This window comes from Triturus cristatus, chromosome 10 (genome assembly GCF_964204655.1).
Source record: "Triturus cristatus chromosome 10, aTriCri1.1, whole genome shotgun sequence".
Lineage (NCBI taxonomy): Eukaryota > Metazoa > Chordata > Amphibia > Caudata > Salamandridae > Triturus > Triturus cristatus.
Genome location: NC_140593.1, coordinates 133,956,076 through 133,980,103, shown reverse-complemented (window position 1 = coordinate 133,980,103; position 24,028 = coordinate 133,956,076). Strand labels below are relative to the sequence as shown.

The following is a 24,028-nucleotide window of genomic DNA, read 5'->3' as shown; positions in this document are numbered from 1 at the left end:
GTCTGTACGATTTAATTATTAGTGATTCCAACACATGATTCAACTACAAGTTAATGCACCATTAACTAGTTCAATTTTTTAAAGCTATTGTCTCATACTCGTAATTTTGACTCTTTGCAATCGTGCCTTAGTCAAAATTCCAAATGGCAAAATGTGACTATATGATATGTATAGGATATTCAATCCAAAAGGGAAGGATCAAAAGTCGGATCTTTATCAGGAAGTTTATAAACCAGTACGAACCTTACTGTCTTATTCTGAAATGTGGTTAGTGCTTCTGTTTCTGGAAATAAAATTTTTGGGGAAGCAAAAATAGGTCCACTCATGGTGGATTGGTACTCTGTCATCTTTGCATTTGCCAGTTTTAGCTCGACGCGCGGATTTGAAATTGTTTTTAAGTAACTCAGTCAAAAATGTTTATTTCGCTTAGTTTCCATCTCATAAAAAGTACATACATATAAAAAGACAAAATAAATATACAGTAAGTTCCTAATCACTAATAAAAACCAGTTCTAATAATTCATTAAAATGTCTAGCTGGAAATGTATAACTTGATTTTTTTTTTTTTACTTAAAAAAATAAAAATCGTTGAAAGATACTTCATCAGAAAATGAGTATAAATTTGCATTAACGATACAACAGTGTTAACCCTAACGTGCTCAGTCTATAATAGTCATATCCAGAGGCTTTGTAAACACTTATCATGATGAATTAAGTACAGCAGCTAAAATGATATGTTATAAATCACTCAGTTGTCATAAAACACAATTATCAAAGGCCGTCCTACCAATGACTCCGCTTTTACCTTAAAAAAGATGGGATTGCCGGAGATTCAGACAAGCCAAAAGGTAGGAGGTAACTTACAAACCAGTGGTCCGTTAAGCTGTTGGATAAAGGCTAGTGCTGGATGACACTGTCTAAAGTTATACCTGCGCAAAAGCAAAACAATAAATCTTTTTCTTGGTGAAGAGCAAAATGTGCTAAAAAAAAAATAAGCAGTGTAAATCTGACTGAATTGTCACACAGTCTCAGGGGCATAGGCTAAGCTCACTCAAGGTATGGGAATTTGTGGGAAGGCCAAGCATCATTGGAATGCAGTTTTAAACAAAATCTTGTTAAGATTAAACTGCTGCAGATTCTGTATAAAAGCTAAATAAGACTGGGCACCTTGGTGGGGTGAGGGGGGACGGACGAGGCACTCGATACAGACTAACAGTAGATTTGTTCTTATTTGCCTCCCATCTATTAGCAGCTGCCTTGCTAAAAAAATATCTCATTAAGCTTCGTCTTTGTAAATGACAAGCATGTAGAAGAAAACTCAAATAATTCTGGGAGCCCCAACTCCACCACAGTACACTTTGCATATTGCAACCAGTGGGTCTTAGGTGGGAAATCAAGGTTTAAGCAATCCCTCAATACAGTTTGGTTGAAAGTAACTGTCTCCCTCCTCCATATCGAGAGCCAAAGTAGAATTGGCGCAAGCTTATATGGTAAGCCTAGCTCGCTATGGCTTATAAAGTTAAAAAACTTTGGGGCAAGGCTAAAAGTCTTTTACCAAATGCATCCTCAGCTCGCTGAAGCAATTCAAGATCCACCGTACCCCACACTGCAGCCCCATAAGTAGCGATGGAGATAGCTTTGGCTGCATAAATATCTAAAATCTCTGGAATAGGTTTCCACCCCAATTTTTTCGTAAAGTTGACAATTGCCGCCATGCTTTTTTCTAGCATCAGTGCTCTGTTAGAAACCATATTTTTCCAGGAGAATTTCGTGTCCGAGTATTCTCAAGTAGGAAAACATTTCAGCCACCTGAACCCTTCGATTTTCTATATGGAAAGCTGGAGATTTTTTTGAGCTTGCCCCGGAGAGGAGTTCAAAGGTCTTAGATTTGTTCACATGGAGATCCAAGTTTTCATAAAGGTGGCATAATACTCTGGAGTCTCTGCAGTGCTTGACCAGTCCCGGTCATGAGCACTGCATCGTCTGCATAAAGGATAGGGAGGAGACATGATCCAATATACGGGGCCACTCTAGTGTTCCCCGCTAAAACTACCTCCACTCTGTTAGTGTAAAGTGTAAATAGAAATGGCGCTAGTACGCACCCCTGTCTAAAGCCCCGTTCGATGTCGAAGGACTTAGAGCACTCATAATCCCTACCATAACAAACACATGGTCACCTGGGAATACATCGGTCTTATGAGAGTAAAAATTGGCGAGGTCATCTCTCATCTCCTCCATTATAGCCCACAGTTTAGAATGGGGAAACCCAATGGAATGCAGCTGTTCAATCCATAAAGGCAATGAGAATGTTTGCCTTTCTTGGCCACTGTATAGTTAGGTATCCCCATGCTCAGATTAAGATACTGGTCGATAGTCCCTTTGCCCTTTCTACAGGCTCTTAGCTAAAATGTTCTTTTCCTCCGCCCACTCCTCCAACCTGTGTAATAGCATGCATCCCTTGAGTTTAGCCATACTATCAATCAATTAAATAGGTCTGTAATGTTTAGGATTTGACTTATCCCCTTGTATATAGGAACAATTATAGCTTGCTTCCATGATGCTGGTAAACCAGTCTTTTCTATTGTGTTGAACACGTTCGCCATTAGCGGTGCCCATAAGTCCTGATGCTCCAAAAAGAAGTCGATGGGTACCACATCAGGGCCAGAAGCTTTCAGGGCACTGCACTGATCCAGTGCTCTTTACATACGACATCTCAAATAACAGGTGAGGTGTTCAATCCCCCAAGGAATATCTCTGTGTATTATCTATGGGCCCAGAGGTAGTCTGATACATCTTCTTGAAATGGGCCAGCTCCCCCTCTTCCTCTATATACATGTCTAATGTTGGGCCTGTTGCATCCTTCATCAAGCATTGGCATAGCCAATAGGTCTCGCCTTTGGGACCTTATAAGTGTTTAGCCATGCAACAGTTGCATAACTAAATACTTATAAGGTCCCAAAAGCGAGACCTATTGGCTATGCCTATGCTTGTTTAAAGAGGCAAGTCAGCTTTTTTCCTAAAATGGAGCAGGTTTGGGGGTAGTCCTAATCAGGCATGGGTGAAATTTAAATTAAGCCGGCTCAATATGTGTAATTTTGGAAATTTCGCGTTACACGCAATGACGTCATGTCGCGTAGTTATGCTCCATTCATGTCAGTTATAAAATTTTACCATGTGGGGGAAGAAAGTGAACAGCCTGAAAGCAAGGGGATGTTGCTTGCACTGCTTGTGTTTTTCATGCTACATTTTACCGCTAAATGCATTCATGTACATACACGAAAGCAGATCATGTGAATTTCTCACATCCCCTAGTCCTAATGGATACGTGGATGTCGTTCCAGAACCTGAGTGCATAGATAAAGAAGGTCTGTTGTCTTGTTTTTGCACCTTTACTCTGAACACCGTTTGAGTCAATAGGGATCTGTTTTAGCCCTTTACTTTATTAGGACAGCCCATTAAGGCAGCCTCGGGTGTATTGCCAGAGTATTGTTTCTTAAAACGTTTTTTATATATAGCATACATGCTTGTAGGGGCTTTTGATCATCGGTCTTTATCAGTCTGTTAAACTGACAGCATAGGCCAACAAGTCGGCTGATGTTATCCACTGGCTCCAATCTATGCGAGTGATGTCATTTTGCCTGTGCGCCATAGAGTCATTCTGACATTATCAATAGTACACTTCAGTGCAAGGGCTCGTGAGAAAATATTTCCTTTTATAATTTGTTTCCTTTTTTTTGTTTTGTGTGGGTCCAGCAGCTCCACACATACTGCTACCAGGCTGCTGGCTTACCTTCATATGTGTAGCATACTGCTCATACATTATTATTATTTTAAAGTTCCAAAATTTCATTAGCCATCTTGGAATAGCAAAATACAAAAGTATGCCAAAAACCATTCCAAGGTGACCGTCCGTACTTGCACATGGAAGGGCAACCATCTTAGATTGGTTTTTGCCATAAATATAACAAAAAATCATTTAAAGATGATCAGCTACACGTGCACAGGGCCAGGATGCCATATTGCAATGTTTTTTTTCAATACTTTAACATTCTTTCTGGAGTCAGGTGTTCTCTGACCAGCCCTAACCAATTAAAACTGTAGCTTTAAATTAGATGTTGAGTTTTGGCTTTCAACTGAGATTGGATCTGTAATATCAGTATGCTTCTGTCAACTGTGTAAGATCTTTCAGTATATCAGTGCAGGAGGCAGGAGATTTGCAGTGAAAGTCATCATAGCGATTAGGTTAGATTATGGTAATGGCCTTTACCATGTATCCCCAAATTATCTCCTGAACATTTAAAGTCTATTCAGAATGAGACGGCCAGACTGATTCTGGGAATCTCAAAGTTTTTAATGCTACTCCTCTCCTACCTGCACTTCACTGGCTTCCAGTTGAGGCTACACTAGCTTTTAGTGTAAGATGATTCCTTGGTCACAGATTGGTCCACGTCTTGAGTCATGAGGTGCGCTCCTACATGGTCCTTGCAATCAAGCAATGCTGGTTGTTTGACCAGGCCCACTTCCACCTGTAGTGACCGGGAGACAGATCTGTTTTTTGGTACCTGAACTCGCTTTAAGGGAGTCCATGCCACCAATCTGAAACAAACCCACAATATTGCCATCTTGAGGTCTTTAAAAACGTTGCAATTCTTTCAGGCTCAAATGTAGTCAAAGGTGGTTTGATGTGCTTTTGATGTTTATCTTTATTATAACATGAAATTCTTTTAGTTGAAAGGGCACTTTAGAAAAGTTAGTACACTGATGATACGTGAGGATCTCAGAAACCGATCTGCCTGCTCTAAGACTCAAATGACAACCAAAGAGTAGAGAACACTGTTTGATCAAACCACATTGATGAAATGAGGATTGCTGCAGAACCCAAAGGTTAGATTTGTTTATTTGGGAGATGACAAAGTTGAAAAACTTAGGCAAAGTCTGCAAACAGCTAAGAGATGAGGCCAACTACACCACTCATCAGTTATGTTATTCCATTCAAATTGGCTTGAATTGGCGCAAATCTCTTGGAGGCACACAAGGGGGCAAGGTGTCTGGTCATTTTCTTGGAGGAGGAGGAGGAAAGTGGACCCCTTCCTGAACACTTAAATAGATCTGAATAGGAAGGAGCAAACACTGCCTCTGATGTATCTTGCTGCACAAGAGAAGGAATGCAGAGCAGTATACGGCCACACTGTTCATCCATTCTCATTGACACCAGAGTTGACCCCATTCCGCACCAATGGCCAAGGCACAGGGTACACAAAAGCGAAGGTCACTATCAAGGCAACAAAGTGCCAAATGGGACAAGTCTTCTCCTGTGTACCGTCGGCATCAGGTGGGGGAATCTGAAGACCAGATCACTCAAGGCCATTGTATAGGCTGGGCTGTTATGGACTGAGAGGTCATGATAACCCAGGCTCTGCTGACAGATATATTAGCTTTCACAAGATGCCACGTGATCTTCATGGCAAACCACAGCTGCCCCCTTGACGGTCTTTAACAGAAGAAAGCAACACAAGGAGCCATTAGAACTGCTCAGAATCAGGTGGTCTTTCTAAAACTGAAATTGGCATTGGGAAATGCCCTTATAGTGAATGTGCTTGACTATGGTCATCCCTTCCAAGTACATACGGATGCTTCTAACAAGGTGTTGGGGCAATCTGGCCCAGTTCAATAAGAAAAGAAGGAGCATCTAGTGACTTGTGCGGACTCTATCCAGGGAGGTGGAGCTGTGATTAAAAGAGTTCACTACCCTTATCTCAGTCATAAAGAGCTTTAGGATCAACTTTGTGTTTAACTGAGTTTATGGTCCAGGCACACAATAAAACCTGCAAGTGACTGATGGTAATGGGAATCCCAAACATAACAAATATCGATATCCCAGCAAAGGTTGATGTCACCTTAGAGCACAAGGCACAAAAGTGAAACAGCAATAAAAAAAGGACCTTCTCAAAGAGTTTTTCCTAGTCACATGACCGTGACTCCCCAACATGGCAACAAACCATGAATTTGTTATCTAGGTGGGGCAAACAGTGAGCATGAAAGTAACTGCATGGGGAGGAGTTCTATGCCATCCCGTACCATTATGTTCAGGTGGATATGGTACAGTGAATGCCATAACTTTCAAATCCACTGAGGATGTCTGATGCTTTTCTAGATGTTACCAAGCTGCGGCCTAGGGGTGCACTTAAATGGTACAATCATGAAAAGCAGAGTGTGACGAGGAAGCTATGGGAGGACTAAAAGCTAGCAGCAGCTGAATAAAAAGTACAGTTTCCCACTTAGTCCACCACAACTTGGGCCACTAACTCCCCATTTGTGTATGCAGTGGAGTTTATGTCATAAAATATGTTTGATTAATTTATTCACATGTCGTGTGCAAGGAAACCAGGTGATGTATGAGCGGTGTCCTCTGTGAGGACGCACTGCATTCACCAAAAGATGACACAACACAGGGCAAAGTATCTTTGATTTCTCTTTCCCTGGAGCAGACCATGGCATTTTGTCACAGAGACCACATAACAGATTCACATAATTTTACCTCTGGTTGCAATACATGTTCAGAGCTGGCTAAATATAGAAGAATAGCCCAAAATAGTTTTGATGCTTGGCAGTTGTGCATGCAGATTTGAAGAAGGATGTTTGATCAAAGTGTCTACCACATAGTAAAAGGACCAACAGTTTGACATGTATTGTATGAAATACCATTAGTGTGATAGCTTAAAGTTCGAAAGAAAATCAATGAGAGTCCGAAAAAAGTTTTAAAAAGTTAAAAGCCATTTACATTTTAAGGTTTCAATATATTTAGCTTTAGAAGTTGGAAGGAAAGGGGTTAGAATATTGTTAGGGACAGGGTAAAAGGTGTGTTGGTTTTATTCTTTGCACTGGGGTTGGTCAATGCTTAGTTTGTGCTTCTCTTTAAGGGTGGTGGGCACCAACACTCATTTTTGAGAGGCAGGACTTATTTTTTATCATTTGGCTTTGACCCAGCTCAAGAGACAGAAAGGCAGAAAAGAGAGAAAGAAGGAAAGGATAGGAAAAACTGTCACTGTGGGAGAACACGTTATTTTTTTTATCATAATTCACACAAGTGCCGTCCATAGCTAATGACAATACACAGACTATTTATTTTTAACGCTTCCCATTTTCAAATTTTGACTTTCAAATTTCACAACCTGAACCTATATTTTTGCCATAGACAAGGGGATACCCACTCAGAGTGTCTATTTACGTGGTGCATAACCCATGCTCTGCAAAAGAATGTCTGTGGAATGCACCCAATTGCTGGTGTAGTGTATTTAGCATGGATAATGTCATCTGCATTTATGAACTCCGCCGCCACAACTTTCCATACAGAATACGCAAGACAGAACCCTGCTGGGTTATATTGTTCACACGTTTTGGTTTTCCATATCACAAGAACCAGATACAGAACAAACACAATAATCCTGCTGGTCTTCATCAAGGAGTAAATTTAACCTCTAATGAATCCATATTACCACTCATGATTTGATTTCAATTCCAAAGCAAGACACCGATTTAACAAAAGAAGGATAATGTATTAAATATATGGGGCGTCAACTGTATTCTTCCCTCTGAATGCAATATGATTGTATGCATCTTTCCCCGACTGTGTCCACTACTGCTGTATTGCTATAATGATTATTTTTGTGTGTATGTTTTTTTATTTTATGGATTCATGAAATATTATTTATACTATTGCTTTAGGTCTTATTTGTTCTTATGTTATTAAATGGGAAAATGAAATGTAAAAGAAGACTAGGTGGAAAGTCCTTGTGCCCAAGAAATGAAACACAATCCTCGCTGAGCAGAAAGAACTTACTCTTAGTGGAGAGATGTTCCAGTGGACATCTATCGTTTTAACTGCTGTGCTATGCTAGCCCTCTTGGCCCTTCTGATTTAGCTTTTTCAGGTTTACCACTAATTACCCTCCAACACACCACAGCACTTGTAGACCTTTGGGTCAAATCATTCTGTATGGAGGTTAAGAAACAATACTCCGGTGCAGCTTGAAAAGAAAGCATAAAAAAGGTGTCAGAGATAGTGAAAAAATACGAGATAAAAGACTGCTCGGTGCAGCACATCGAACGATGCAAGCCAGGGCAGGTGCAACAAGGAAAGCTTTGACAGTCAGGTGTAAATTATTTGTGCCCATTGCGGGATTGGTCATCCTTGCCACCCATCGTGAGAACATTAATGAAACTTTCTTAAGTCAATCAAGAAATGCCTCATTGTCAGTTTGTTCCAAAGGAATAAAATAAATGTGACCCGCACATAATATAATAGTACATCTTCCATTTAACTTCATAAGTCCTTTCTGGTATAAATTTCCAAAACTGTACTTAATACTTTTAGTCTTGATAGGATGTACATCTCACAATGATCTTATGATATATGTTGATTTCAAAGATGGAGTCATTCATCTGATCATAAACCTTGATTCTTAGCCTGTGAGTTTTTTTCCCCCCTCGAAAAGGATGGCCGATTGGAATTGTTGTGATCCCCTATGGCGGGGACTCTCCCCTATACTACAGCTCGTCAATTTTTCCTCCACTTTTTTTTTCCCCCAAACTAAAGTTTCAGTGTATTTTCAGGTTATGTTATGAATTTTTCTACATAAGTGTTTTTAAATCACTTATTTCCAGGATATTGGCTTTTGTTTGTCGACTGCCGACAGTACCTGTTTTCATTGCGAAAGAAAAATAGCACTCTCAAATAGTAATCATCAAGTAGTACCCTAGCTTTGTTTCTGTGATATTACGATTCTACTTAAAAATAAAAAAAGTTCAGCGGACATTAAAAAAAAATATGAATCCATGGCAAAATCTTAAAATGAAACTGTATAAGGCCGCACATGCACCCACACTAGCGGACTGGAAAAAAGACCTTGATTGGTGCATGCAACGAGAAACATCTGTATACATTGCAAGGGGTTGCCCCCGAAAATGGTCCAAGATATGGACCCCCTGGAACCAATACCGAGGAGAAATATGTACCCCCCCCCCCCCCCCCCCCAACTGAGCGAATTAGAGGTCTCCCCTTCCCCATAACTCCAACTGAAAAAATATGTTGTGTACTACCAAATTCTTGTGTTTGCCATTGCCTATGCTGTGATAATGTGAAACTATGCCTTGTTGTCGAATTCTTTCTAATAAAAAGAGTTTAAAAAAAAAAAAAAATGAAACTGTATAAAATGTATAAAGAAGAGCTTGACACAACTGACCCCAACGCATTTTCATTTGTACAAGCAACATATCGGCGCGAGAAGACACAACTTTGGCCTAAATGTCAAGAAGCAACCTGGACTGAAAATAAAATAAAAAGAAGAAGAGAAAAAGATACTTCTTTAAAGAGCAACAGGCGTTGGAATGAGAGGGACAAATCTTACATCACCAAATGGAACGTTTGGTGCAGCAAACTGGCTCTGGAAGTAAAAATCATTGGCAGCAGAATTAAAACTAGTTACTCATCCTCTCTGCTTTCTATACCTATTCTGCTGTGCTGGAGTGCATGCACGTTTGCCCCAGCATGCACTCTCTCAGGAAATAGTGCATTACTACCCAATTCGATATGAATAATAAAATACAAAGAATCCTAATTAAGTATTCAATTGTACTTTACCTTATAAACATTTTGTAGCACATGTTGCATTTTGTCAGGGTGAATGGCAGAAAGGACGAATATTAATGTGACGACATCTACGCAGTCTGCGGGGACACTGTCCAGAAGATCATCTTTGGTAAGATCACACTGGAAGACTTTACATCTCTCTGGATCATATAAAGGATTTTGCTAAAAGAGAGAAATATAAATAGTGCAACAAGTAATCAAATCACTCACAGAGATAAACAGTGTTCAAAGCAGGTAGGGTTAGCTTCTCAAATGGGGGGACAACTGATCTCACACTCTGCCATGATGCACACTCACTTCATCTTCTGGAATTGTTATATTGCTTAAATTAGTTTATGTACTAACTCAGTAAATGTTGGTGAATGGAAGCTACATACATCCTCCAGCCCTATTCTACTTGACTCGATCATGAATCCGGATTAGGTAACCCAGTTCATTGCAGGTTGGCAGCAAGAACATTACCTTGTTCTGAACCTACCCTTTCGCCAACAGGCAGCATTATTTTGGTTGTGATCCCTGCAGGCTACTACAGTATCAAGGACAAATGATCAACTAAGAACAAGCCACTCGAATGATCAGGAAATGTCTCTTTAAGACATCTTGACAGAGTCCACAGTAGAAAAGAAACTCTATGCCCATTCTTCAACTGGATAGGAAGCATGCTAGAAACCAGATGCCCATGCTACAACAAGATAGGATGCGTGCTAATACTACCATAGGTAGGCATCACTGATGTAGTCCATTTGGGATCACAATTTCCAATCATTTCCCAAAAATGGGATACAAATATTAACAAAGAGGTGCTGCACGATTAGGCCAACGAATCCCACTCCTTCGTTAAACAACTTGTATATAAATAAAATGTATGATTTACCTTTCAAAACCACTGCATAATAGATTATACAAGTGAATTCAAATGATAGAGGCACAATTTAGAATACAAATATTATTAACTTGCAACATTCACAAAATCCTAGGAAATTTTGATGGTCTCTTACTGTTTTGCTTTTGGTGGTCACACGTCAGTCAATATTTCATCATTATCTCTCTGGGGACACAGACCACGTTTAGGGCACATGAACAATTGTTTATTTATAAAACACAAACTATCACCCGAGGGCATGACAGTACAAGAACAATCACCTTAAAGAGATGAGTAGAGACAAAGAAAACAAACCAACTAGATTATAAATTAACAGAATAGGTCTGCTTTAAATTTTTTGCAGAAGTGTGTATAAGCTGAGATTTGTCTGAGATGGACAGGGAGAGCATTGCATAGCATCAGATCCAGAACCTTAAAGCTTCCCCCTCCAGAATAACCTTTGTTGTAAAATAGGAACTTTTCTAGCTGGAGCATACTCGACCCAAGAGATCAAAGTTAGATACAATGCAAGAGCAGTTTGAACAGCAACTCAGAGACGGTGCAATAATAGGATCAGTGCACAATCATAATACTTCAAAAATTGTAGACCATACTTGAAAGGAAGCAACACAGAGTTGTTTCTTTGAATAGGGATCTTCTCCAAGATACCCCTAGATGACTTGTATCACAGTACTGATGTATCTCTTCAATGTCCTAATCTGTATCTCTGGAGGTCTGGGTTACCATGCACTGCCATAATGAAGGTGACCCATGATCATAGATCTGAAAACTGTAGTGCACTTCCCCCAAGGAAAAAAAAGTAATATCTTGTTCAAGCTGCAAAGAAGCTGGAGATAAACCGACCGCACTTTTAGGACAAAGTTATCCGGCTAGTAGCTTGTTTGTGCTTACGAAAACAATCCTGGACCCAATTTTTGTCCTTTTTTGGATGGACTCCCAAGAGCAGAGAAACAATTTTTAATATATTGTAGCCATGGGATGGCTAAACCGTGTGCACAAATTAAAAAGTCTCGGATGACTGACCGGTTATGCTCAGCTTCTTTATTAGACCAAATTGAGCACCAGAGAGCCAAAGGGGCAGCGTTGATGGTATCTTGGACGTACTCCAAGCCTAGCTCCAAGTGTAGGAAGAAATGCGAGGTTGAGGCATATTGGGGGTAGTAGCCGGCGACAGAATCTGTTCTCCTCAATCTGCATCGCATGAGCATCCCTGCACCCCCAGATTTCTATTCCATATGTCAGAATCGGTAGGCATTTTCGGTTATATATTTCTAAAATAGGGGCAATAAGCTTTCTACCAATAGACATGGCAAGCGAGGAAGTGGTACATACGGCTTGGGTAGATCAGGATATTCTGTTTTTAATGCAAGTGAGCCAGGTGCATCCTTTATCAAACTCCAGGCCTAAATAGCGACAACAACTAACCCTATCTAAGGTTTTACCATCAATATTTAGGGTACGGGTTTTAGCGTTTTTTGGACCACATACCACAGTAAATATTTTCTTAAAGTCTGGCTCCAGGCCCAGGTCTCATGTTCCCAACGTAGCTAAAGATAAGTCTTTTAAGGCCTTTAGCCGTCCTTGCCAGGAGGACCGCATCGTCAGTGTATAGCAGTGCGGGCACAGCCTTTTTCTCCACATACGGGAAGTCTGCCCCAACAGACACCAAGGTTTTCTCCAAATCGTTCACATAGAGGAGAAAAGGAATTGGGGCAAGGACGAAACCTTGGCGCACACCACACTTGATGCTGAAATGCTCTGTGCATTCGCCAGTGCTCCCAAACCTAACTGATGGTGTAAGGTCGTGGTGGAAAAGCCTTAAAAATGTATCCAGCCCCGCATCAACACCCATACTCTCTAAGATAATCCATAGCTTTGATCTGGAGACGTAGTTAAAGGCGCTTGACAGGTCCATAAATGCCACGTGAGTAGAGACTCCCTTGGAGTATATGTACTTTGCCACGATATGGTGGAGATTGGCGGCACTGTTCAATATTCCCAAGCCCCTTTCTGAACCCACACTGACTTGGGGCAAATATACTATTGTGATTAATCCCGTCAAGTAGGCGGTCCAGAACTACTTTCCCAATAATTTTAGCTGTGGAGTCTAAGAGGGATATCGGCTGAGAGCACTTAACATCACGCACATTCCCTATTTTTTTTTTTTTTTTTAAACAGGGACAATTATTGATCAGTGCTGCGACCTGGGCACCCCTTGGTGACAGACAGAGTTAAATTCTGAAGTAAGGACTGGAGTCCAAAGCCCTGGTTCCTCCCTGAATAAATCAAGCGGAATACCTTGCGGTCCCGGAACCTTCTTACATCTACAATCGCTTTAAAAACCTCGTCCTCTCTAAACACGAGGTTCGGACGCAGTGGAGTCATCGACAAGGATGCATCCTCGGCCTCACTATCCGTAGAATACAACCCAGAGAAATGTGCCAACCATGCCTCGGCCAAGATGTGAACTGTTACTTTATCTTGGGATGACACGGGGGATAAAACCGATCGCACACCTTTCCAAAAAGCTTGAGGGTCTTTTTATTGACAGCCTCCAACGATGGAGTCCCATTTCTCCTCCTTCATGGCCAATTCCCTACTCTTTATTGCTTGCTGATATATCTTTCTACTGGCTTTAATAGCACTCTGGTCTCTGGGGGATTGCTTTAAAGCCCTGCGTAAGGAATCATTATCCGCTCTACGTGCTTTGTCAAACCATGATTTAGGATGAAGCCGTGGCTGGGCAATATGTTAGTGAGCATCTCTTTCATCCACAATAGGAGATTAGAGAAATTACTTAAAATAAGGCCCGGATTACAGGATACCAAGTTGCAGCTGTTCCCCAATGCTGTACTATTGCAAACTACCTGGGACATAATGCTCTTAAAGTTCGTAGTTGGCCAATTTGAGTACAGTGAGAGGCCAGGCCATTAGATTTCACAAACGTAAGAAATAAAGAAAAATAGGTTATTGGGATTTAAGAGTTTGCGCTACTCTGGCAAGTTCCTCAGGCATGGGATTAATGGAAGGTGAAGAAGGGATTAAGGTTTTCACAAATACCATGCAATGGATAGTATCCTTGAACTGAAGGCAGAGAGTGTAAGGGCAGGACAGACTGCTTTAAGTGGATATCAGATGTACAATGTATGTGACAGTGCATGATAAATAGCATCAATAATTATACTGTACTACTTTCGTATATTTAACAAATGAGGGCTCATTCTAAGCACAACACCGTATTCTTTAAACCCACTTATGCCTTGTCGCTCTTAATATGGCAATTAAGTAACAGTTTAAATCTTAATATTTGTAAAGGACAAAAATGGGTGTTAGAATGGGGTCTGCAACAATCTGTACCACCTGTGTCTGCAAGAGGACAGTGGCATGCCAGCAACAACTATTAGCCAGACAAGGAGGGCCACGGGTTTGGATCTTGAAATGGGCCATCTCTCTTCTTCGTGGCCTGAGGGGGCCTCTGCATGGTCAGTTTAATCACAGAAGAGGGACTGGTTGGAAAGTTATTGAGTCTGATAGCAATGCCCTGCTGCAAGTGCTTGATGTCTCCTGCTTCAGAATATTTTAAGCAGTTCGTGGCTGGTGTTGTTAAGGAGATATGAAATTGGGTTGATTTGCCTGGGCCTCATGCATATATATTTTTTTTAAAACAGAACCACTTTTCAAACACGTGGCAGAAAACTTTGGTTACATATTAGCATATGCAACTATAAACAAAATCAGCTTTAGGATACTTTTGTGGTGCAAATAAATAACACTGAGCAAATTCAATTCAGTGATCAACAGTTACCAACATAATAATGAAGTGAAACAGAAAGCTGGTGTGAAAACCTAATCATGTGTTCCTATCTGTTAAAATCATAAATTCTTATGTATTACAGTATTTTTGTTTAACACACATGATAAATATTGAAATTTTATAAGAAAATAGAAGGGTAATTTCGTATTGGTTTGAAGCAGCACTAGCTTTCAATAGGTTTGCTAAACTTCAGGGATCGAATACGTTCAGAAGCCATGTTATTTAAGGTTGTACATTTTCACATTTCTGCAAAGCCCAACCTCATTTAGCAACTAGAAGCAGGATTTCAGGATGGATAACAATGAGATCAGTATATTAATTATGAATATCTACTCCTCAAGGACGTCTTGCGCTTCCTCAGAGAGAAGATCCTGCCACCTGCTCATTAGGTAAGGATATGCTAAAAGTATCAAGTTTCTGACATGTACTTGGGCTCCATAGTCTTACTTTGAGAGAAATCCTATATAAAACTACCCTGAATTGTATCCGTATTTTAGCATTAGGCTTCAACAGGCCCTTTTCTAGTAAGATATGATCTCTAGTCTTCTGAAATGACAATGGTCTTAAAATATTTTACTCTGCTGCACATTAAACTCAAGCTAGACTTGGGTTTCCCGGCACGCTGCATTTTATTTTTAACCATGGTGTACTATGTGAATTGTTTAAACTGTACCTGTGCACTTCGAAAGATTTCAGAATTCATGTCTTATATTAACACACACTCACCTTTACAAATTCCACCGCTCTAGGAGAGAAATCGCAGGCGTAAGCAAAAATGTTCAGATCTTCTTCCAAAAGAGGAAAAAGGCAATTGCCGACTCCGCAGCCGGCTTCGAGAATAGTCAACTTCTGACCATTAAACTGCAGGAGGAAGCAAAGACCATACTTGGGTTAGAGAAACAGTGCTGCAACATTGGTTCCAATTTTCACAGTTTGCAAAGCTTACATTAGAAAGTTTGTATGGTCATTGTGATGATGTCCCATCTAGTATGTACATTTCATCTGTAAATGATCTTAAAACTTCACAATGAAATAATGGCTGTACACTTTGTTAACCAGACTTAGGCGATTCCATCCCCTAGAATTAAGAACCATGCTTTTACACAGTGGACTTGACTTGTACAGCCCTTTCCTGCCAGCTTGCTCATCCAATTCTGAACTCTCCACCTCACCATTTTATGGATAGCTGTTGGTATAAGTGGCTGTGAACTGGCCCTCAAAATACAACTGCCAGGGCTTGGGGTAACTTTCTGGACAACTCGTTCTGTGATGTGGATAACGCGGGGCAGAGTGGTGTCTATGAACAATATTATCCTACAGGCTGGGTAATTCTATTCGCTCGACAACCTCTAGAAACCTTGGTTCTGAGTTCTTCATTATTATGACCAATACTTCTCACCTACTGAAAGGTACTACACATAATGTTTCAAACAGATCAAGTGTGAATGATATGTTTGCCCTTTGTCCTAGTTTCTCAAAAACCCTGAGCATGAGGAAGAGCTCACTGTGTTTAAGCCCAGGATTGAAAAAAGAACTAAATATTTCAACCACCCCCACCCAAAACGGAACTGGCATTCTTAAACCTATAATCAGTTAGATCTCAGGTTCAAAGGACCAGTTAGTGGGTCGACCAGGGCATTCAAGATGGATACTGGTTACAGTTCCAAAGGATCTCCAAAGCCAATGTTACAACAGGGGGACCACAGGAGCTGGGACTGGGCTTTACATCTGAAGTAAGGCCCCTGGATATCCAACACTTTACGGGCCAATCTCTTGCAATCCAAGTTATGGCATAATTGTATTAGTGGCACCTGCAGGGACTGAAGCATACAATGAAAAAGCGATTTCCAATCGGTAAACAGGTACACTTATTTTTAGGATTAGAGCCCTGCAGCATCTTTTAATTGCATCGTGATCGCGACAGTACGCTGTAAATTAGGGGTGTGCAACAGAGGGACAGGAGGAGTAAATCCACACAGATTTTTTGAAGAGCCAATGTATGTAAATGTATCTTGAATGGATTTCCTGAAAGATTTCGCATGGATTAAGCTGTCATGGACCTTCAATGGACACTTGTTGTAGAAGGATGGTTCAAAAGGTTCTGGAATCAAGATGATCACCTTCAGTGAACAGTAAACATTGCAAAGGCCTGTCTTTCTTCATCTACCACACCACAATGTGTGTAATAATGTGGTACAAATTTTATGTAAGGTTCTGAAAATAAAAAGATGCATGTGATCTGTAGAATTGCGTCCTCCTTCCTTCAGAAAAATGTTGCAATAATATGACTGTCAATGATTATGGATATTTTAAGTGCAAGGAGTAATACTCGTAGTAGTTCTTAAAAACCCATAAAAACTTAACTTAGGTTTATTGATTATACTATGGTTACATCAATGGAATGGATTCCCTGCTGAAAAGCGAGGTGTTTTTGCCACTGCCTGACTATAAACCTAAGGGGAATGCTAGGATGAAAGTCCCAGACTACCCATGCAGCTGTCCTATGCCTGAATCTTTCGTGCCTGACATTCCTCTAATTGTATGCCCCAATTTTGGCTCAGTTTAGGGGGCCCTTATCCCAAGAGACCCTATAATTATCTGATCTTGTGTTACCCAGAGACAGCCTTAGTGTACCCCAGATATGAACAATTCAAAAATTGGTTGTTACCTTGAGGGGTTATCATCACTCACCTCCTTTATTCACATCCAGGCTTGTAGCAGTACGAGTTTCTTTTTCAGGATGCATCAGCAGCACCCATGAAGTGATGTTTATTGGACTCCCAGTGTAAATTAAGTTTAGAACCAGTGGGTATAAGGGCCCTAACGTGTCAATTTTTCTTTAATGAATTTTAACGTTCACTACCAGCAACTTCTTTTGGCCCCCATATTGGGACAATACAACCATCACTCCATTATGGCAGCTCATATGAGATCCATAAGTACCGGAGTTACAAAATACACGGGTGCCGTATTGGAGACTGAGATTCCAAATACAACTATATGTACTCATGAATTGTGTTACTAAATTAGAAACCAAACAAACATGCTTTATAGTGAGTGCACAATTCTTAGAAGCATTGCATATTAAAAGCGTGTAAACTGGTGTCCATTTATTGAAACCACTGAATACATAGAAATGACCTGTTTGGGTCGCCATTTTGGAGCTATAACCAGGTCATTAAAGTATACCACTTTACACATTTCACAAGCAGCAGTAACTTAATACAGGTTGAAACCCAAACCAATAATTCATTGCCTAGTTGTTGTCCCCTACAACCATGACTGTTCATCTGCATAAAACACGTGCAATCTAGTAATACAAACTGATGTTCTATTGTGTAATCTCACCAATGCATACCTGCCCACTAGCATACCGGTGCATACTTCTCAAATGCACAACAATCTTCTGAACCCCTATATATGCAAGAAACAAACATCACTTCTAGACAATCTCCTTCCTGCATCAAAACATTTATTTTCTAAACCCAATGCACCTGCATAACGATTGTGTGCCCTTAGTGGCAAACAGTCTACTGACCTGGGCAGTAGCGGCAGGGTAGGCCAAAAGTACTGGAGGATTGTGGCTGGCGCATAGGGGGGATCTGGGCCTACAGTACTATAGCAGAACCTAACCAGACGTGTGAGCCAAGGAAAACAATAGAGAAGCGAGGAGCCTGAATGGAAGGGCAGGGGTTGGAGGGCGAGGGAATGGGCGACGGTACAAGACAGCAGCAGCCTGTAACCTTGGCGCACTGCCTAATAAGTACACAGAGTCACTAAGAGTAAGGGAAGCCAAGAACAGCACTGGAACGTGGTGGTGACCCTCTGCAGCAGAAGTGGTGCAAGGGCCCACTGGAAGGCTCACATGCATCATCCAGGGGTTAGCTGCGCACCTAGAGGAAAGGGTGGAGAGCCCGGAGATTGCACACTTTGCAGTAGAAGACAAGCCCTATAATCCCCTTCCCTCTCCCTATTCCACTGTTGCTACCAAACAACAACTTGTTGGTACGGATGTCCCGAAAGGCCACCTGAACAGTGCACCTATGAATAAATGAGGAGGGGGTAGGGCAGGGAGTTGCAGAGGTAATTCCCTCCTCCTTAGAGACTCTTTGGGCGACCAGGGGCAGTAATGCTGAACGTTTTCTGGATAATAGTTACAATCTGGGTCAGCCCAGGGTACTGGACAGCAGGGGCTTCGCTTCCTTCTCTGTCCTTTTACAGATCACTGATTGAATGAGCAGTTTCAAAGCTTCAGCTTTCTCCCCCACTTCCTTCTTCTGATGATGAAGAATAAACTGCTGCTTCTCCATACCAAGGGACAATGGATACATTTCCTAGGACTAGGTTGGGGACCCCCCAGATTACACCCGCCTTGTTTAACAGCATTAAAAATCATTAGACAATGACTATAGAGGTGGGATCTGTGAGCCCCTGCAGTCAAGAAGGGAACCGGGATTTTTGGTATTGTGTGCCTACGATATCACTTAGTCGTCACTGTTAATGTAAGTTTTACAGCTGAATGTCAAGCCCGGTTTTCAGACCATTGAAGGGTGGGAAGCAATAAATGAGAGCTATGAACATCAAGTATGGACTTTTATTCACAGCCAAGCTTAAAATAATGGTTTGGGTGGGCCCCTTATGGGTCTGCACGTGGGACGGACGTCTCTCCTCCCTGGACATAGCGGCGGACCTTCGGGTCCGGCGACCGGAGTCCCCCCCCCTGTCTCCATCTTTCTCCCTTTTCTTTCTCTCTCTCTCTCCCTTTTTTTTTTTTTTTCTCCTTGTTCTTGGTTTTCTGGTTCTTTCCAGACTTGGGGTTGGGGTGGGGGGAGGAGGGAGGGGGGTGAGGGGAATTGGGGATGTGGGTAAATTGCAAGTGCAGCCTTATGCCAGGGTGCCAGTGGGACTGTTTGGCGCAGCCTTTTGTAGTGCCGGACCGGCACGGGACTGTTAGTGTTTGATGGACGCTCGTTGAAGGTCTCTGGGGCACGTTGCCCGGGCTTGCTTCCTCTTCTTATCTTGACTTTTCTGTAACCCTCCTATAGCGACTGCTACGATGGGGGAGGCTTGCCCTTTTGTGGGTTTGACTACGGGCGGGTGCATTGTGGTTGTATTCCCTCTCGTTGGTTGGGCCATGCAGCTACGACACTTTTGCCATGGCATGGTTTGTATGTCATTCTTTCACTTGTGGCTAATAAAAACAATTTTGACAAAAAAAAAATAATGGTTTGAGGCATATGAGCTGCAGATTACACACTGTGCATAGATCGCCATCTGGTGTTGGGCCCGGATGTTTTCAGTTGTTTTTCTCTTGGAAAGTCTTTGGAATTCACGAGGTATGGGATCATATTGCACATGGGCTTTGGCTTCATCTTCAGATTGTTTTTTTCCGCCATCGGACTCAGATATATTCTTGGCGCTCCAGTTCGGAACCGTTCCAGTTTTCCTGTTCGGCACGCAATCCTTCCCATTTGGATGGTATTGTCTCGATCGAGTTCTCCACACGCGGCGCGACTCTCAACAATCAAATTCTTCGATTCCGGTCGTCGATGAAGGCCTTCGGGCCTCCTGGGCCTCCTGTCCTGGCTGATAGAAAGAACGCCATTTAAAAAGTGTCCTCGATGTGGGTTGAAGTTTCTCCACACCAATCTACATGAGGTGTGCAACCTCTGGCTCTCTCCAGAACACGAGGCAAGGGACTGTCCAGCTTGCGATCGAAGAAAACGATTTGGGACTGACGAGCAAGGAGAACAATGGCTCACTCGTCGACTTCGATCCCAGACGACGCCTCCGAAGCTGACGAATCCGGCGTCGAGGACATCACTCCGGCACAGAGGGGCGTGAGTACAGACGTCGACCCCAACCCCAAACCCCCCTCCACGCCACTGGAAAAGGCTTCGGTCATGCCTTCGGGCCTAGGTATGCACCGAGAGACTGCTTCCCATACCTCGCTTCCGGGCCCGGTTAAGAAGCCCACCAAGCCTTCAGTAATGATAGTCCTCATCGTCGACGACGATGTCATCGTCGCATCAATCATCCTCCTCCTCCTCCTCCGCCTCCATCTCCATCACCATCTCCATATGAGGAGGATGATGACATTTGATACGACACAGGGGACGGAGCGGACAGACAACCAACAGGGGACCCTACTCCTACGGGCTCCCCAGACCCATGGGACGACTACAACATCCCAGACGTCCCTAACGTAAGGCAGGACGATCTTTACCCTTCCAGACCCTCCCCCCCAGAGGACACAATGAGCTTTAACCAGCTACTCCATAGGGCTGCTCACTACCACAGGGTTGATCTCCACAGAGACCCCGTGGAGGAGGATTTCCTCTTAGACACATTTGACACTGCACAGAGGTCCACCTTAATTTTGCCCATGCTTAAGGGGGTTATTAAGCATGCACCAGAGGTCTTTAAAGACCCGGTTAGGGCCATGGTCATCAACCCTCACATTGAGAAGAAATATAACAGATCCAAACTACATTAGAGGCCACGCACCACTAGACTCCTTGGTAGTCTCCAATGCGAGGAAACATGCCAATTCCAGGCATCAGGTGAAGCTCCACCACCAGATGAGGAGTCTAAACTCCTGGACGCCTCTGGCAAGCGGACGGCGTTCCAGGCGGCCAACATATGGCGCATTACTAACACCCAAGCGCTCCTAGCCAGATATGACAGGGCACATTATGAAGAGTTGGGAGTCCATAATGCAACACCTCCCTGACAAATACAAAAATAGGGCCAACGAACTAATTCAGGAGGGTAAAACCATCACTAATACATCCATCCGTTGTGCCCTCGATGCAGCTAACACTGCCTTCTGGGCAATAAATACCAGCGTCCTTTGCGTAGGCATGCCTGGCTACGCATTTCAGGGTTCGAACCGGAGGTTCAGAGTTACATCCTCAACCACCCATTTGACGAGAAACACCTGTTTGGCCCTAATGTCGACGTAGCCCTCCAAAAAATGAAAAAGGACACAGACACGGCTAAATCTATGGGAGCCTTGCAGTCGCAAGCTCCCAGGAGCTCCTTTCGGCGTTCCTCCTTTAGAAGCACCACCAGAGGCTACTCCTCCGACAGCACCTCCACTTCCTACAAAGCCCCTACCCAATCCACCTTCACTAGGGGTTACCAAAGAGGTGGTTACAGGGGTAACAACAACAAAGGCAGAGGCAAAACTAACACCTCCCGCTCTGCCACCACCCCCACCCAATGACTTCCCTCCACTCCCCCCAGACTATTCCACTCCAGTCGGGGGCAGACTCCACAATTTCCTTCCTGTCTGGGCTACCATCACCTCAGACAGATGGGTGCAAGAGATAATTCAATCAGGCTACTGTCTAGAACCAACATCTAACCCCCAACCATTCCACCCAAACAGCGCCCAATCTCACAGGAACATTTGTCACTTTTAAAGCAGGAGGTGTTCTCCCTCCTACAAAAAAGTGCAATAGAGCCAGTTCCTACCCACCAACAAAACAAGGGAGTTTACTCCCTATATTTTCTCATACCAAAAAAGGACGGCTCTCTAAGACCCATTCTGGACCTCAGACCCCTAAACCAATACATACCCTCAGACCACTTTCACATGGTCTCACTCCAGCAGGTACTTCCTCTGCTCTCCCAGAACAACTTCCTTGCCACCCTAGACCTCAAGGACGCCTATTTCCACATTCCCGTTCACAACGCTCACAGGAAGTTTCTCAGATTCGTAGTGGACGGTCAGCACTACCAATTCAAAGTACTCCCATTCGGAGTCACCACAGCACCACAGGTGTTTACCAAGTGCCTAGCGGTAGTGGCAGCACACCTGAGAAGACAACACATCCACGTCTTCCCATACCTAGACGACTGGCTCATAAAAGCCAGCTCATACAACCAGTGTGTACAACACACTCACGCCACTATCCAACTACTTTACGACCTGGGCTTCACAGTAAACCACGCCAAGTCCCATCTGCATCCGTCCCACATACAACAATACCTCGGTGCCACCATAGAAACCTCATGAGCACTAGCCTACCCCAGTCCTGCCAGGATAGCAAGCATACAGGCTCTTTGCGCAAAATTTCAACCACAAAACTCTCTTCCAGCCAGAGTGTTCATGCAACTTATAGGGATGATGGCCTCTTGCATATTCATAGTACCTCATGCAAGACTCCAGATGAGTCCTCTCCAAGAGTGCTTAGCACGCCAATGGAACCAGGCTCACGGTCAATTATCAGATCTGGTGTTGGTAGACGGTCGTACCCATCGCTCTCTGCAGTGGTGGACCACCAAAAACCTTTCCAAAGGGCGACCGTTCCTAGAGCCGGTTCCTCAGATAGTTCTAACTGCGGACGCATCGCTCTCCAGCTGGGGAGCCCACCTACTACATCACACCATGCAGGGCAGAGGTGGACACCTCAACAAAAGTTACTCTACATCAACCATCTGGAGTTACTGGCCATATTCCTAGCCCTAAAAGCCTTTCAAACACACGTCTCAGGCAAGGCTGTCTTAGTCCGAACGGACAACATGACAGCCATGTACTACATCCAAAAACAGGGCGGCACACTCTCTGCAGCGCTCTCAGCTAGCACAGAGCATATGGAGGTGGGCCATACCTCAAAACATTTTTCTCCTAGCCCAACATGTCCGAGGAGTCCAAAACACCATTGCAGATCTGTTGAGCCGTCAAACAACATATCCACAAGTGGGAACTTCATCCACAAGTTCTTCAACCATTCTTTCAAATGTGTGGGCAACCACAGATAGACCTCTTCTCCACCCACCAAAACGCCAAATGCCCAAGCTTCGCCGCCAGATATCCACCCCCATTGTCCAAAGGCAATGCAATATGGATGAACTGGTCAGGCAGATTTGCTTAGCCTTTCCGCCTCTTCCACTCATTCCATTAGTGGTGTGCAAACTACAGCAACATTCCCTAACTCTCATCCTAGTTGCTCCGACTTGGGCCAGACAACCGTGGTACACCACATTGCTGGAACTCTCCGTAGGTCCGCACCAAAAGTTACACCTCTCTCCACGCCTCTTAACCCAGAACCATGGAGAGATCAGACACCCGAACCCAGCTCAGCACAACCTTGCGATCTGGCTCACCTTAATCTTCCCCCTGACTGTATGAACGTCATTAAAGAAGCTAGACGACCTACCACTAGAGCTTGCTACGCAACCAAGTGGAAACGTTTCGTGACCTATTGTCACAACAATAACATCAATCCCTTAGATGTGTCTATCCAACACATCATAGGCTACTTACTACACCTACAAAGATGAAACCTAGCCTACACGTCTATTAGACTACACCTTGCTGCCATAGCAGCATATCTACAGAATAGACAGCATCACTCTTCAGAGTACCTGCCATAAAAGCCTTCATGGAAGGCCTTAAGAGAATAATTCCCCCCAGAGTGCCACCCTCACCTGTGTGGAACCTAAACATCGTTCTCACCAGACTAATGGGGCCTCTATTTGAACCTCTACATAAATGTGAGCTTCAATTTTTAACATGGAAAACTGCTTTCCTTGTAGCCATTACTTCGCTCAGAAGGGTCAGTGAGATACAAGCACTCACCATTCAAGAACCCTTTCTGCAAATGCATCATAATAAGGTTGTTCTCTGCACTAATCCAAAATTCCTTCCTAAAGTCATTTCTCCCTTTCACCGC

At 43.0% G+C, this 24,028-nt stretch overlaps 1 protein-coding gene across 1 annotated transcript in view; it reads right to left on the bottom strand.

Annotated features, from left to right (window-relative positions):
- METTL6 (methyltransferase 6, tRNA N3-cytidine) overlaps window positions 1–24,028 on the bottom strand; it is a 94,843-nt gene that overhangs the window by 41,042 nt on the left and 29,773 nt on the right. The window contains exons 3-4 of the mRNA XM_085630637.1: window positions 15,072–15,206; window positions 9,640–9,810 (exon numbers count right to left, since the gene is read on the bottom strand). Coding sequence (XP_085486763.1) covers window positions 9,640–9,810; window positions 15,072–15,206 — 306 coding nt within the window. The remainder of the gene's footprint in view (window positions 1–9,639; window positions 9,811–15,071; window positions 15,207–24,028) is intronic.